This window comes from Spermophilus citellus (assembly GCF_964194105.1).
Source record: "Spermophilus citellus genome assembly, chromosome: 7".
In the NCBI taxonomy this organism is placed as follows: Eukaryota; Metazoa; Chordata; class Mammalia; order Rodentia; family Sciuridae; genus Spermophilus; species Spermophilus citellus.
The window spans coordinates 67,595,906-67,610,146 of NC_138188.1; the positions used below are offsets into that span (position 1 = coordinate 67,595,906).

Consider the following 14,241-nt stretch of genomic DNA (forward strand, 5'->3'; position numbering starts at 1 on the left):
TCCTGTGGTTGAGCAAATAAGATTTCAATCACAGAACATGTAGAATTTGGGAAGAAATGCATGTTAACAAAAGTCTTTGTGACTAAAATTGGCATAAGGGGGGATAGTAAAAGATTTAGAAAAGTGACTTGTTACGTATAGAAAAATATTTTAATCAAATGTAAAATGAAAACTTGGTGAAATTTTGATATGAAAGAGGAACCCTGCCTTGCTTTCTGCTGAAGGCTATTTTCCCATGTGGGTTGCATCTGAACAGCTTTAGTTCCAAGTTCCCAATGACAATGTTATTAGGATCCTTACAAATCACTCCTTTGTACAGATGGTGAAATCTCAAACTTAACCTGGTACATTTTACAGAATAGGTAGACTTCACTTTAAAGTGGTTTCATTGGAAAATAAAACCACTTCTATAGCCCTTAGGTATTTTTACAAAAAATCAAGAACATTGGAAAGGAACATGGCTGATCTGTGAGCTCATGGTAACATCTTCCTTTCTCTTCATTCCAGGACAAGTTGAGAGTCTAATGATAAAGTCTTTTTGTGTGTGTGCATTTGTTGTATTGACTTGATTTTTCCCCCTCAGGTCTTAAAGTTTGATATCAAGGTAGAGTTTACCAGTAAAGAGATTTTTTTTTCCATTCGTTTGTTGTTGTTTTTCGTTTTAGATCTCTGAGAGCTGAAAGGTGAGAGTGAGTGAATGAAAGTGTTGTGCTTATGTGTATGTGTGTATGCGTGCTGCTTTTCTGCCTAGGACCATGACCTTCCAAATTAAGGTCAGAGAGGTTGACTATTGGGATGGGCAACCTCTAAGGGAAAATGAGGAGCTGCAGGAAATGGCAGGGACACCCAGTTGCTAGCCCCTTCCCTTAGAATTTAGAATGAAGGTGCCCTGGTGTGATGCTAAATGGAAACATGCCACCTCCTCCTGTGATCATTGGGCCACAGTAGCCCTGATGACCCTCTGTTCTCAGCAGCGACTCAGAAAACTCTAAATGGCCATCTTGGGACTTTCTACCTTTCCTCTACTTAGTCTTCTGTCTTCTCCTCTCTTCTGTCTTAAATCTCTGCCGTCTGTTTTTCTCTTTATTTTCTCTCCTACCTTCAAATCCATGCTGACATTGGTTTGGCTGAGTCCTAGTGGAGACTCCAGATTAGCTCTCACCTATCACAAGCCTTTTGTCAACACAGGAATCCTTTTTTCCTTTTCTGCAGCTTCATATTCATCTGCTAGAAAACATGCCAGAATTCAGACTCCATAGAAAGCCCCCCTTGGCCATTAGGTGGAGTGAGCTCCCTGGCAACAACCATACGTGAAAAGACATGTTGTACACTAAGCAGCTTCAGCTCTCGGTTCTCAGTTTGCCCATCTGCGAAGTGAGTGCTTAGATTAGCCCATTGGTTCATATGCATTGACACCATTTTAATATCTCAAAGCAGAGTATTTACTGTTAACCTCTCAGATAGGAGACATTTTTGGAATCTTTTTCACTATTGTTTGGCCTACTCATTTATTAATTATTTCAGCAGTTATAGAACATACCCCTCAGTGCCTACATGTTGTACACTGTCTTGTGAATGATGTATGCATAGGAAAGATAATGTCTTTACTGCGATAGCTGAAAAAGCTAATGTATGCTTATCTTTTTGTACTTTTGAACCCATACAGATAGAACAGACAGCCACATGCTGCTCAGGTTTTTCTGTTCAGTAGCTTCTTTATAACATATTTCTTTCTGGTCTTTCTGAAAAGATTTAAAAAGGGTTCCATTGAGTTTCCTGGTAATGAGAATCTATATACCAGTAGACAGTTCATTCCTGCCCATCCTGTCATTTTGGAAATGAAGTTTCTGACAAAACCGTCTGGTAGACTGTGTTTAGAATTTAGTCAGGGATCAGTAGCCCTTTTGAGGACAGCTCACTAGAGTTGGTCTTTGAGTTGGTTCCATATACCTGTGTTACCCAAGCTTGGCTCCAAGGAAGGAAAGGAAATGTTGCAGCAAGGAGAGCATCTTCTGGCCCACAGGGAGTGTGTAGGCACCAGGCCCTGGCTGTCCCTCTGCAACTTACTGCTGGTGGTTTATGGAGCCAGGTGCACGTGGTACCTGCAGCTGTTTCCACACCCTGCCCTAGTGAACCCAGTGGGCCAGGAGAATAGGAACGGGATGTTTTGCTGGAATCATCCCAATTCTCCCAAGAGCCAGAACTCCACACCCCCCTGAAAGGACATTCTGCCCCAGCCACATACCCATGGCCTCTCTGTTGTCCAGGGGACTGTAGAAACAAACTTAGAGTGCAGAAAGATTGTGGGCTACAGGGAGTTGCAGATCACTGCCTGAGAGGGAGACAGGTGAGTCTCAATGTTGTGCTCAAGAGGAGGACTCAGCCCTCACTTTTTTCTTTCGCTAAATTTGTAATCACCAATCCAAAAAGGTGATTGATGTAGAATTTTGAAAGTCTTAGAAACACTTAGCAGCCTTTTTCTCTGCTAAGGTTGAAAATGCTATGCTGAGTTGCTCTTCTTGGGAAGATCCACCTTAGTGAATAGCTAACCACATGCTGGTCTCTTAAGCACTAGGCCCTGTGGGAGATCTAGTGGGAAACAGAAAACAGAACAGGGCATAATGCAGGGGGAAGCTGATACATCATCTCTCACTCAAGTTCATTGTCATTAATTTCACATCACTGTTTCATAGAATTCACTTGAAATCTACTCATGATAGTTCTATTTTTAAAAAAAGAGTTAACCTCCTATTTTTCTCCATTAATAACTAACTAGGTAGTCCCTTAATTTTTAAACTAATGTGGAATGACTAGCTATGAAAAGATAATGAGCAACTATAAATGGAACATTCAGGTGCCTTTACTTTCCATCAGTAGTATCAAATTTTGATTTTCACCAGCCACCGATTAGTTTTCATTACTCAAAAAGGTATGGCCTTTCCTAGCCAAGTATCCATGTTGTCATGACTGGTGAACTCTCCTATGAGTTCAGAGCCACCGGTTTGAGAACCAGCCCTGCATTTCTGCAGATCCCTAGCCACTGACCCTTCCTGGGGAAACTCCCCATTGTGAGCAGGAAGGCAGAAGCCCATTTTCCAAGTGGTTTTTCACTTGGCTGTTGGTTGAGTCATCATCACGTTTTAATTTCTTTCTGATCACAGTGTGCTCCCCCACCAATTTGCCTTAATCTGCAAGTAATGGTCATTCTGGCAGAAAGCAAGTTTCTTTTTGCTAGATGTAAGTATTATACTTAGTGCTGACTTTAAAAAAAAAAATCTTGGGGAAAAGCTTAACTTGTTAAAGAGCAAAGTAGTGCTTATATGATAGAGCTCTGAAGATGGAGGTTCTTTCCCACAGTGAGAGAGATTGGTGGGAGGGGAAAGATGGAGGTATTTCTATGGCTGACCACTGTGACTGCCCTGTCCTCTTTTTGGGCATTCTTTCCAGCTAAAGTAACCTCCAGATTTCTTTCCTGCTTGAAGACATCAATATCCAGCAGAGGTGGGTGGAAGATTTTTTTCTAGAAGCTGTCCAGGAAGGATCTTGAGGCTAGAGAGGCTCTCAGGTAGAGAGGGCCTTTTAGGAAAAGGAATTGGGAACCTTTTGATAGACCCTCTCATAAAAGCCTTCCCAGTCTGTTTTAACGTTCCTAAATAGATAGTGATCTGGCCTTTTCTTTGAAAACTTGAAAAAAGGAGTGCATTTTGTGGACAGATAAGAACTTTCTTTTACATAGAAAAAAACGAGTTCTGAAAAGAAGGCATTTATGGTAACCTGGTTTGTAAGTTACACTCTTAGATAGAGTGTGCCATGTGGAATGCTGACTGGCACTGTTACAGCTGGTCACTCAGACCAAACACAGCCCTCCTGGAACTTGCTGTGGGTATGTGCTATGGCTCCGTGGAAATGGTATTCACCTAGAGAGGCCTGGATTAATGGTTGCTAACTGGTCATGAAAAATTTGACACATAAACCTCAGTCTATCCACCTGAAAAATAATGTCCATTATCTCAAAAGTATGTTAAGATTGGATGAGATAATGAGGGCAGTAGCAGGTTCAGTGTCATGATTGGTCCATGTTGGTGATGAGAATCTGCCTAAGCAGACGTTAAAATCTGAGGTAGGAAAAGTCAACGATTGGAAGGATTGTGTGAAAGGAATATGATATTCTTATTTAAGAATTTACACAGGAGCCCTGAGGTTAGCATTACTGGTTTGAAGTAAACAAAGCCTGATTTCAGTGCCATATACAGCTGCAAACAGGCTATTATAAGCTTAGCTTCTGGCCATGACATGTAGGGGTTATGTGGAAGTTCCAGAAAAAAAATAGGTCTGTGGGAATGTGACTAGGGAGTTCCTAAGAATCTTCCTCACATGTGACTCAACTAGCCCCAAAAGGAAGTACATATCTGGTTTCCTGGTGACTGAAGAGCCAACATAGCTGTGAAGCCCAGAGACTAAGGATAAACTAAATGCCTCAGGAGTCAAGGGAAGCATAATGTGAAGTCAAGAGAAGAGAAGAGCCTAGCAGCTTAGAGCCCAGAAGTCCCTGGGGGAAGCATTTGGAGCCAGGCCAGGTCAGGCCATGCCCATCAATTCTGTTGCAGAAACCTCCTTGAGTGGGTGGCAGCCCCCTACCACAGCTTCTCAAACATCTGGTTCAGATGGAGCCAGCCTAGCTCATCAAAAGACCGAGCTAGCCCCCTTGGAGGAATCTGGTAGCTGTTTATCAGACTCCTGTGCAGCTTGGGTGGTGGCTCATTGGTATTGATAATCTCTTATCATAAGTCTTTGCACATAGGCTTTTCTGGTTAGATGACAGTCATTTTATTAATAAAGGAAGAAGAGCATCACAAGCAGAATGGCTTACTGAGTCCCTGGGAATGGATGAGGAGAGCTACCTTGAGAACTTGATGGATTGTATCTCTGAGGTGTGGCACTCCCTTGGGTTGAAACAGTGTCTTGGTTCAGTGATGCCAGTGCCTGACTGGAATGTACCAGGAAGGTTAGCACTTGCCCAGGCCCTGTGATCTTTTGTGACTGCACTCATAAGGACTGGAGAGTGGGGTCTAAGCATCATTTGGCACTCTGTTTGCCATTGGCCAGCTTTCTGTTCATCATTGGCCAGCTTTCAACTATGGCTTAAGCTGCAGCTGGCACCCAGCACAGTGAGTGTCCACACCACCAGCCTTCACTGTCACATCCATTGGTTTTAGAGAGCCAGAGAAATTGTTTCTCCTCACTAGAGCTGCAGCTGGGCAAGGCATAACTCAGAGGCATCAAGGCATAGTTAAAAGGAACCCCCCTTTTTAGGGACCACAGTCCCAGACATGGCACACCTGAAGCAGGTTCTCTCCCTGCTCTTCACTGTATGTGCAAGTTGGAACTGTGGGTGTGGGCCGTAGACCTTGTGGGACCTTATCTGAGGCTAAATCACAAATATTCACCTTGGCCCCGGCACCCACTTTATCAATTTGTGTTTGTTGTGCCTGCTGGTTACCAGCTGGAACGTGGCCGCTGTGGGCCTTGGCTAGGTGGGAAACCCAAGCCCATCCATCTCTTGGCTCACTTTTAAGTTGTACAGGTGCTTGTTCTAAAGTTACCCCACTGTTCCTTTCCTCTCCTTTCACTTGGACAGCCTCAACACACTGATATTATCAAAGCACTTGACATCAGATGAACACCAGTATTTGGAAAGACATATAGGAAAACTTTGTTAGCTTATTTGAACCAGAGGGACCTGCTGATCATTCTTGGCTTTTCTAAGTAGCCACTCCTTGCCTGCTAATAGAACAGCTAGTATTCTAGGACATAAAATGCACGCAGTGATTATTTAATAGCGTGCAACCACAAACCATTCCACTGCCTTTTCTTACCTTGGAAATATCTTCTGTGCCAGTGTGCTTGGTAAAATGAAAGAGGCATCACTAAGAGGAGGGTGGGGCTTGGCACAAGGAACTTGTGAATCCACCCAGATGTGGAGTGTCCCCACCTCCCTGTTATGACCCCTGTCTTATATATAGTCATGCTGAACACACCGTGCACTTTCTTTCTTTCTTTCTTTCTTTTTTTTTTCTCAAGCCAACATTTACCTTTGATGTTGCCCAGGGTCAGCCAGTGCTGGAACAACTTCTAAATATAGACGCACGAGCAGACTAAATCTCAGAGCCTGGCTGCAGTTCAGTTGGCCAGCTTTATTTTTTATTTGATTTATCATTGTGTTTCTGACAGGTTGGATCATGTTGTTACAGAGAGTGCCCGGCCCAGAATCATTTTGCCCATGTCTGGATCCAGCAGCCATGGGCCACAGCACGTGACAACTGATAACCAAATTCATGTCATTCATTTAGCAGGCCATGATCCAACCTGGCAAGTACAACTCAGGAGGAAGTCAGCTCTTCCTGAGAGAACCTCTTAAGAGAAGGAGGGCAGAGATCAAGAAAGCACCAGAGAGGCTACAAGCACATGGCCAGAGGGAGCCAGTTCCCCATGGATTCTAGCAGTCTCATATTGGTTGGCTATCCTTTTTTGCCAGGATTGAAGATGTTGTAAAAAGGAACAGGAAGAATCATTTCCAATCTGTTAATTTTAAAGCAATTGAAAATATCAGCCAACTTCATCTATCAGTGCCAGTAGTGTTGGAAAACCCACTGGCAGTGTTGTCAGTGCCAGGTTAATTGGTGACGTTAGCCAGGGCAACCACTGCCCTACAATCTACAGAATTACTCTGGCAGGAAAACACTAGCCTGAAGTAATTGGGATATATGGGAGTTATGTAGAGAATTGGCCATGGAAATCTTAACTAGTCCATTGAGGGAATTCCTCTTTCCAAGTACTGGACACAGCTGTCCATGAGAATTCTGGGAGAGAAAGAAAAACTGACTTGACAAAGTTTTTCTGGGTTTCTGCCTTTCTATTACATTCTTTTCCAAATTAACACGAACAACGATGTGTTGTGTTTAAACATTTTCAACTTTAAAAATCAGTCACATTTTATGAACTGAATCAAAGAAATACTTTTTGTATACTCAGCTATGAGTTTTCAAACAGGCAAACCCATCTGTAAATTGGTTTCTCAGCTGGAACTGACTTCCATCGTTTGTAAACAGATATCCAGAGAGAGATGGAAACCTGGTTCTATGTGGAGGTCCTTTGAAAGGTTGTTTTGTTTGTTCACTCCTGTGGTTTTGTCACTGGAGACTCCAGGATTCCTCTCTACTCAGGACAAGTGGGGTCCTTGGCATACCTGATGGAAAGTGCCAGACACACAGACACAAGTTTATTTAGAAAAGAAGAGGCACATCAAGGGAGCATGTGGGCCATCCCCAGAGGCAGGGACCGCAAACTTTTGGTGTGGAGTGTTGTTGTTGATAGAGGGACAGCAGCTAGGAGCTGGACTGGAGGTGGAGGCAGGGTGGAGCTGTGAAATTTTGTACCAATTTTCCCTGCTAGACATTTCGCCTTCAGGTTCTTTTCTGCAGGGAGTGGCACAGGTCAGGGGTGAGGGGCAAGGGCCAATGGTACAGGCTAAGGACATGGGCTGAGTTTGCTGGCTAATGCTTGCTTTGCATTTCAACAGTTTGTGGGCCTTTTCTGCATCTAGGGGCTCGGTGGCACTTCTCTTTTGAGACTTCTCTTTTGAGACGTCTATCTTTCCTTTTCTGAATGCCCAAATTTCTATTTGTTTTAGACTGTGCCCTACCCAAAAAGTCCTCCAAAGAGTTATGTCTTTGTTATGTCTGTATCTAAGAACCTCCTCATGGTTCTAGGAATTGGGGATCCCATTATTAAAAGTCTTAATTCAATCTAAAGTGCAGTTCTACATGCTAAAGTAACTGCATTGCCTTTGCCTGACAGTTTTGGTTGATCTTTGTTGTCTAGGAATCTAGTTACATTTTTAGCTTCTATAGCAATAATTTTTAAAATATCCATTAAAAAATAAATTTAAGTATCTAGTTTGTTGGATGGCTTTGAGGGAACATGCATTTATACTAAGGGCAAATAGAAAATAGAATTCTTTACTCAAGCAGGTGTTAAGCATTTGGGGTACTATCCCACATATTTCACTCTCCCACGTCCTGGTTATTTACAGTGTGGGAGAAATTTATAAAAATTTACTGAGGTTCAGAGAGGTAAAACTTCATACTACAAACATATGGACATTAAAATAAACGAGTGGAATATCACATAACAAATTACCTCAAAACTAAATGGCTTAAAACAATCGCTTTCTTGTGCCCAGATTCTGGATTAGGTAATGGCTTATCTGTGCTCTGTAATGTCTGGAGTCTCAGCCGGGGTACTCATTGATGGGGGACAGGAGTTTTCTAGGGATCTTCACTCACAGGTCTAGATGCCAGTGCTGGTCTGGGTGGAACTTACCCAAAGCCCTCCAGAAACCTTTCCATCTGGCCTGGGCCTCTCTCGTAGCATGGCAGCCTCAGGGTAGTCAGAATTGCAAGGTGAGGGTCCCAGAAAGAGGCAGAGACTGTCACCTTTTCAGACCCAGCATAGCAAAGTCACCCAGCTTAATTTCCACTCCATTCTGTCATTTACTAGAGAGTCACATTCAAGAGAAAGGGAATGTACCATTTTTCAGCACAAGAGAATCCAGGAATTCTGGTACATGTTTAAAATTGTGATGTAAGGCTTCTCTCTACTCCTATTGTTACTAGAGTCCTTGGCCAGAGAACGAGGACTCCCCCAGATGACTCATCTGGGGATCCAGCTAATCAAAACCAAACAGAACAGGTAACAGTGAAAAATCATGAAAAGAACTTTAATCTGTGTAGCTACACTAAGAAGATGAAGGACCCCACGTCCTTAGACCTGTCTTTAAGGGACTGACAATGATATTGAGGTTTTATAGAAAGAGAATGAGTGCAAGGGTCAGGAGTTGGTGTAGCTGAAGCTTCTCACCTACCAAAGCTGGTGATCTTGATCCCGTCTGGTCTATCCAGCATCATCTCAGGGTTGGTTAAGTGGGGCCGTGTCTATGAGAAGTTGCTGTTGCCTGGGGTAGAGTTTTAACACATTACCAGATGTTTATGGGGTCAGACCTTCCAGGAACCCAAAGTGACTCAGAGGAAAGGAGATGGTTGCAAAATGGAGTCTTACATCCTGCATTAGCCATCCATAAGACATTTGGAGAAGTGAAGAGTCTAAGTCCTTGTTATACTTTTCTATTTTATCATCGTATAGCATGTGTGGTGTTTAGATACTGTGCCCTACATCTTTTAGCTACAAGGGCATAAACTTTGAAGTACAACCTAAGTATTTTTCCTACCGCTGTTTCTCTTTTGAGGATTCCGGAGAGAGGGAGAAGGAAGAAAAACGTACATATACAAATGCAGTGATGGGATGGTGTTACCAAAAGCTCAGTCCTTGTCTCCTGTGCCCGTCCAGCAACGACATGTTTTGAGAAAAAGGAAAAAGAAGGTTTATTGCTTTGCTAGCACAGGGAAACACAAGGGACTTCTGTCCCAGAGGCTGTGATTCTGCCTATCGGGGGAGCAGGGGGAGTTTAAAGTGATTCAAAGGCTGCATTCCACATGTTCTCAGGTCCCAATTGTAAATCACATGTTAATTTAGAAGACAGTCATTTCTGAAATCTTCTGGTGCCATCCCCAAAGTCTGAATTACTTAATTCCTACAGTGGGTGTGTACTCAGGGACAGATAACTGCCTAGGATCAGGGAGAAACATAATCCTGTTTCCCCTGAAACAGCCATGCATCGGACATTTGGAGACAAGAGGGACTGGGAGAGATTAGGGAGGAGAGAGAAAGAGAAAGAAACATGTCCGTTTTACAAGTAAGTTACACTGGCAGAGCAGTAAGGGCTGTATTCAAAGTATAGAGTGGACACTGTTACAGTAGGGCTGAGACCCTCTCCCTAGTGCTATCCAACTGGCTGGAGGGACGTGCAGCAGCGGCATTCGGATTCTGCCCTTCTCCACCAACAGATGGGAGGCCTGTGCCTGCCCACCAAGATAAACACATACTGTTGGGTCAATGTCTGTGCCTCAGTTGTGTCCCCCACCACCTCCCACTGGGAAAATTCAGCCAAAGGATTTTGTTTTCTCTTTCTTTTCCCCTCTCTCCCTCCTTCCATCCCTTCTTTTTTCTTCTTTTCCTTCCTTCCTTCCTTCCTTCCTTCCTTCCTTCCTTCCTTCCTTCCTTCCTTCCTTCCTTCCTTCCTTCCTTCCTTCCTTTCTTTTTCTTGGATTATAAATTACTTTTTGTGTTCATGTGGTACCAGGGATTGAACAAGGGGGCTTTAACTTTGAGCTACATCCCCAGCCTTTCCCCCAACCCTCCTCCTTTTTGAGACAGGCTCTCACTAAGTTGCTAAGGCTGATCTCAAATTTACAATCCTCCTGCCTCAGCCTCCCATGTCACTGGGATTTCAGGCATGCACCACCACACCCAGCATAAATTACTCTTTTGAGGGTACCACATTTAATAGCTAAATTTATTTTTTAACTATAGAGTTAGGAAGAAATGAAAAAATATTCAAGTAGGTAGAAGGATTAAAAAGGGAAAAATTGGGCTGGGGATGTGGCTCAAGCGGTAGCGCGCTCGCCTGGCATGCGTGCGGCCCGGGTTCGATCCTCAGCACCACATACCAACAAAGATGTTGTGTCTGCCGAGAACTAAAAAATAAATATTAAAAATTCTCTCTCTCTCTCTCTCTCTCTCTCTCTCTCTCTCTCTCTCTCTCTCTCTCTCTCTCTCACTCTCTCTTTAAAAAAAAAAAAAAAAGGGAAAAATGTTCCTAAACATATTTGAAATCTTTTATATTTGTAGTTTATCCCCAAATTTTATTTCAAAGAATGATAATACTGTGGGAAGACATTTTTCCCCTCAAGGGAGAAAGATCTTAAAGTCTCATCTTAAAGTCTGCAGGGTGTGGTCATTTTCCATGAAGCTACCATTGAAAAGCCTGCATTTTAAATGCTTCCCAAGCTCCCTCCTCTCAGCCCTGTCCTTTCACAGTCTGGCAAAAGGTTGGAGATTATTGCCACTCATCAGAATTAGCTGGAATGGTGCAGGACCTGGAACAACACCTGGACTCTCATTATTACTAGGACTTGTAGCCAGAAATGTGACCCCTCTAAAAAGTGAGCGAGTCTGCCGGTGCAGCAGTGATGCAGATGTGGTTCTGTGTTCTAAGCCTGGGACTTTCCCACAGATACAGTAACTTCACTGTGTCAGTCCAGTTGTGAAGAGAGGTACTTGCTTGTCCATGTTTAGGTAAGTGAGATGTCCAGCCTAGGCCAGGTAACAGAGATGCAAGGACATTAGGGCCTGGGCTATCTGAATAGTGGAGGAGATAGGGAATGAGCTGGCATAGGGGTGTCCAGCATGTGGATAACACACAGTGTGGTTTTGTTCTGAGGAGGGAAAAGAGGCAAAGCAGGGAGCTCAGGGCTGGGAAGGATTGATGGCATAGGTGACATGAACGTGAGCCAACTGGCTGGCAAGCAGAGTCCTTTCCTAGAGAGCAGTTTGGATCAGACATAGAGGGCAAGTGCCTGGGCCCCGATCAGGAAATAGTTCCCCACCATGATAAACTGGTGTTCACAAGCTAGATGTGGATGAGGAATGATAGATGAGCAAGAACTGTGAATTCAGTTGAGTGAGAAGAGGAACAGCTTGCAAAAGGACACAATCCAAGTTTGTAATGTACTACCCCACACCAAATAGAGCACCTTGAGTTTTATTTGCACAGTTGGTTTGTACTCCAAGATTTCTTCATAGTCTAGTAAAGATTAACCTTGCCCTGGAGTGAACTCTGAATGAGCTGTACAAACAAGCATTTGGGCTTGCCCAAGATTATGAGATGGAAACAAGCCAGTGAACCCTGAAAGTCTGCCCTTTTCTTGGCTCATAGGCTCTGGCAATAGAAAGTGAGGCCAGAACACAGCTAGGGGTTATATTGATTCATGTCAAAGTAGGTCAGTAGCCTATGGCTAGGTGTATTCCAGAATGACCAGTGGCATGGGCTTTGAGTCCCCTTACCCATTTCTCTAATTGATGAAGTTTCCTTTCCCTTCCTTTCCACAAATAGGAACTCCAGAGGTCACCTTAGAGAGGTTCTGATCCTGAGTGCTTGTGTACTGCATACCTAATCTTCTAAGGCCCCAGAGAGTCAAGGTGAACTAGGGGTTCATCCCTGTGGTCCAGCCAACTCCTAGGCCCTTGGATCCCTGTGGCCCTTAGTCTCTGCTTGTGTCACACCACAAGTGGCCCAGCAGGAGTGGATGAAAAGAATTAGGCCTTGTCAAGGCTGCCCCGCTACTTGTGTTTGACCAGATTATTGATCATAGCAGACCTAAAAAGGGTTAGGATGTTTTCCATTCCACTAAGGCCATGCTTTAGTAGGGAAGTTAGCACAAGACAGACTGCATTATTAAAAACTCAGTTTTCTCTAGGCACAGTGACACACATCTGTAGTCCCAGCAACTCAAAGAGTCTGAGGCAGGAGGATTGCAAGTTTGAGGCCAGCCTGGGCAACTTAGTGAGACTACTATCTTAAAATTTTAAAAGGCTGGGGATGTAGCTTAGTGGAGTACCCTCAGTTCAATCCCCAGTACCAAAAAAAAAAAAAAAAGTTTAATAAGTAAAGCTAGCATTTCTCAGTTATCCTGTAAAGTTTGAGTTAGCTTTTATTAGAAGGAATATGCCACAGATTATAACCTCTCAAAATCATTAAGAGCCACATTGTCTATAAAACGTGAATGTTGTACCATCTATAAAACTTCATTGACAATAACATCTTGGACACATTTAATTTCTGACAAACATGTTATCACTCCTGTCAGTTCATAGAAGTATTCAATCTTCTAAAGCAATCTTCTAGCTTTTATTATTTCCCCCTAACCCCGTGCTAATCAATAAGAACCAGGTAATATTTTACTTGTAAATACTATTTGTAACCTGCAATCTCTCTTGGTTTACCAACAGATTCTTAGTTCTTCTGTACCTTACAGCATGTGCTTACTCTTAATGCTTATCCCTCAGAGCCATCTGAGAGCCTGGCATGGTGCACATGCCAGCAGGATGCATGGGCCACTGCATTTGGTTGCTGGAGCCAATGGCCTTGTCTGTCTCCACTTGCTAACCTCGAGCTAGAGGTCACTTTTGTGCCGTGATGACTTTTGTGAATATTAAGTCTTTTCTTTCCAGATATCCCTTTTATATTAAATTCCATGCCATAAATTAATATTCTGTTATTCAAAACCTTTTCTCATGTCTGAAATATTTTGTTATCCTACTTTCTCTTATTTTTGTTTTAGTCTCGGTGACTTCTAGAAATTTGCCAATGAAGCTGTAATTCTTTAACTCTGAAATATTTGTATTCTTACCTCTTCCAACTAAGACATTATGTCTAAAATTTGACCCCAAAGTTCCAGCAACTCTGCTGGGAAAGTCTGTGTGGTTTTAGAGCACTGATGGCAGTCAAGTTCTTGGTTGATCACATTGGGCGGTTTTGACCAAACCTTATAGATTGGGATCTTTAACCAGAACATCACTTCGTGCCTGAAAGGAGCTTTTTTTTTTTTTTTTTTTTTTTTTATTTTGTTAACCAAAACCTACTTTTGAAACACCCCAGGTACTATGGATTACCTACCTTAGTTATGGAATTTTATGCAGTGCCTTTATGTTAAGGAGATTTCACTGCCAACCCTTTATGTGCAACATGGATCTTCCCTATAAGCTTTCCTTCTGTTGTTTTATTCACACAAACTAAAAAATTAAACAGTTATTAAGAATGGTCCTAGCTGGGCACAAGTGGCACAGACCTACAATTCCAGTGACTCTGGAGGCTGAGGCAGAGGATTGCAACTTAGTGAGAACCTGTCTCAAAATTAAAATTAAAAAAAAAACTCTGAGTATAGCTCCATGGTAAAGCACCCCTGGTTTCAACCCCCAGTACCAATAAATAAATAGATAAATAAATAAATAAATAAATAAATAAATAAATGTTTCTTCATTTTCTCATAGTTGTTTAAAAAAAAATTACATAGAAGGTCGTATTTTTTTCTTTTAGGGAAAAAGAAACAGTGGTTTCAGACAGTGCTTCTTTGGGAGCCAGAAGCACTGCAAGTTGACAAAGCTTTGTCCAGCCATGGGGTACACGTTCAGGCTGGCTGCTCGGAATGACATTGGCACCAGGTATAATGTTTCCTTCTCTTCTTGCCCTTCAGCTTTTCGGTGGTGATTCTGGACCTTTCTTCT

The 14,241-nt window shown here is 42.8% G+C and overlaps 1 protein-coding gene across 3 annotated transcripts in view; it reads left to right on the forward strand.

Annotated features, from left to right (window-relative positions):
• The window catches only part of FNDC3B (fibronectin type III domain containing 3B), a 325,384-nt gene that overhangs the window by 245,125 nt on the left and 66,018 nt on the right, over nucleotides 1-14,241 (forward strand). For all 3 annotated transcript variants that reach the window (XM_081302600.1, XM_081302599.1, XM_081302601.1), the window contains exon 12: nucleotides 14,054-14,178. In XM_081302600.1, coding sequence (XP_081158726.1) covers nucleotides 14,054-14,178 — 125 coding nt within the window. The remainder of the gene's footprint in view (nucleotides 1-14,053; nucleotides 14,179-14,241) is intronic.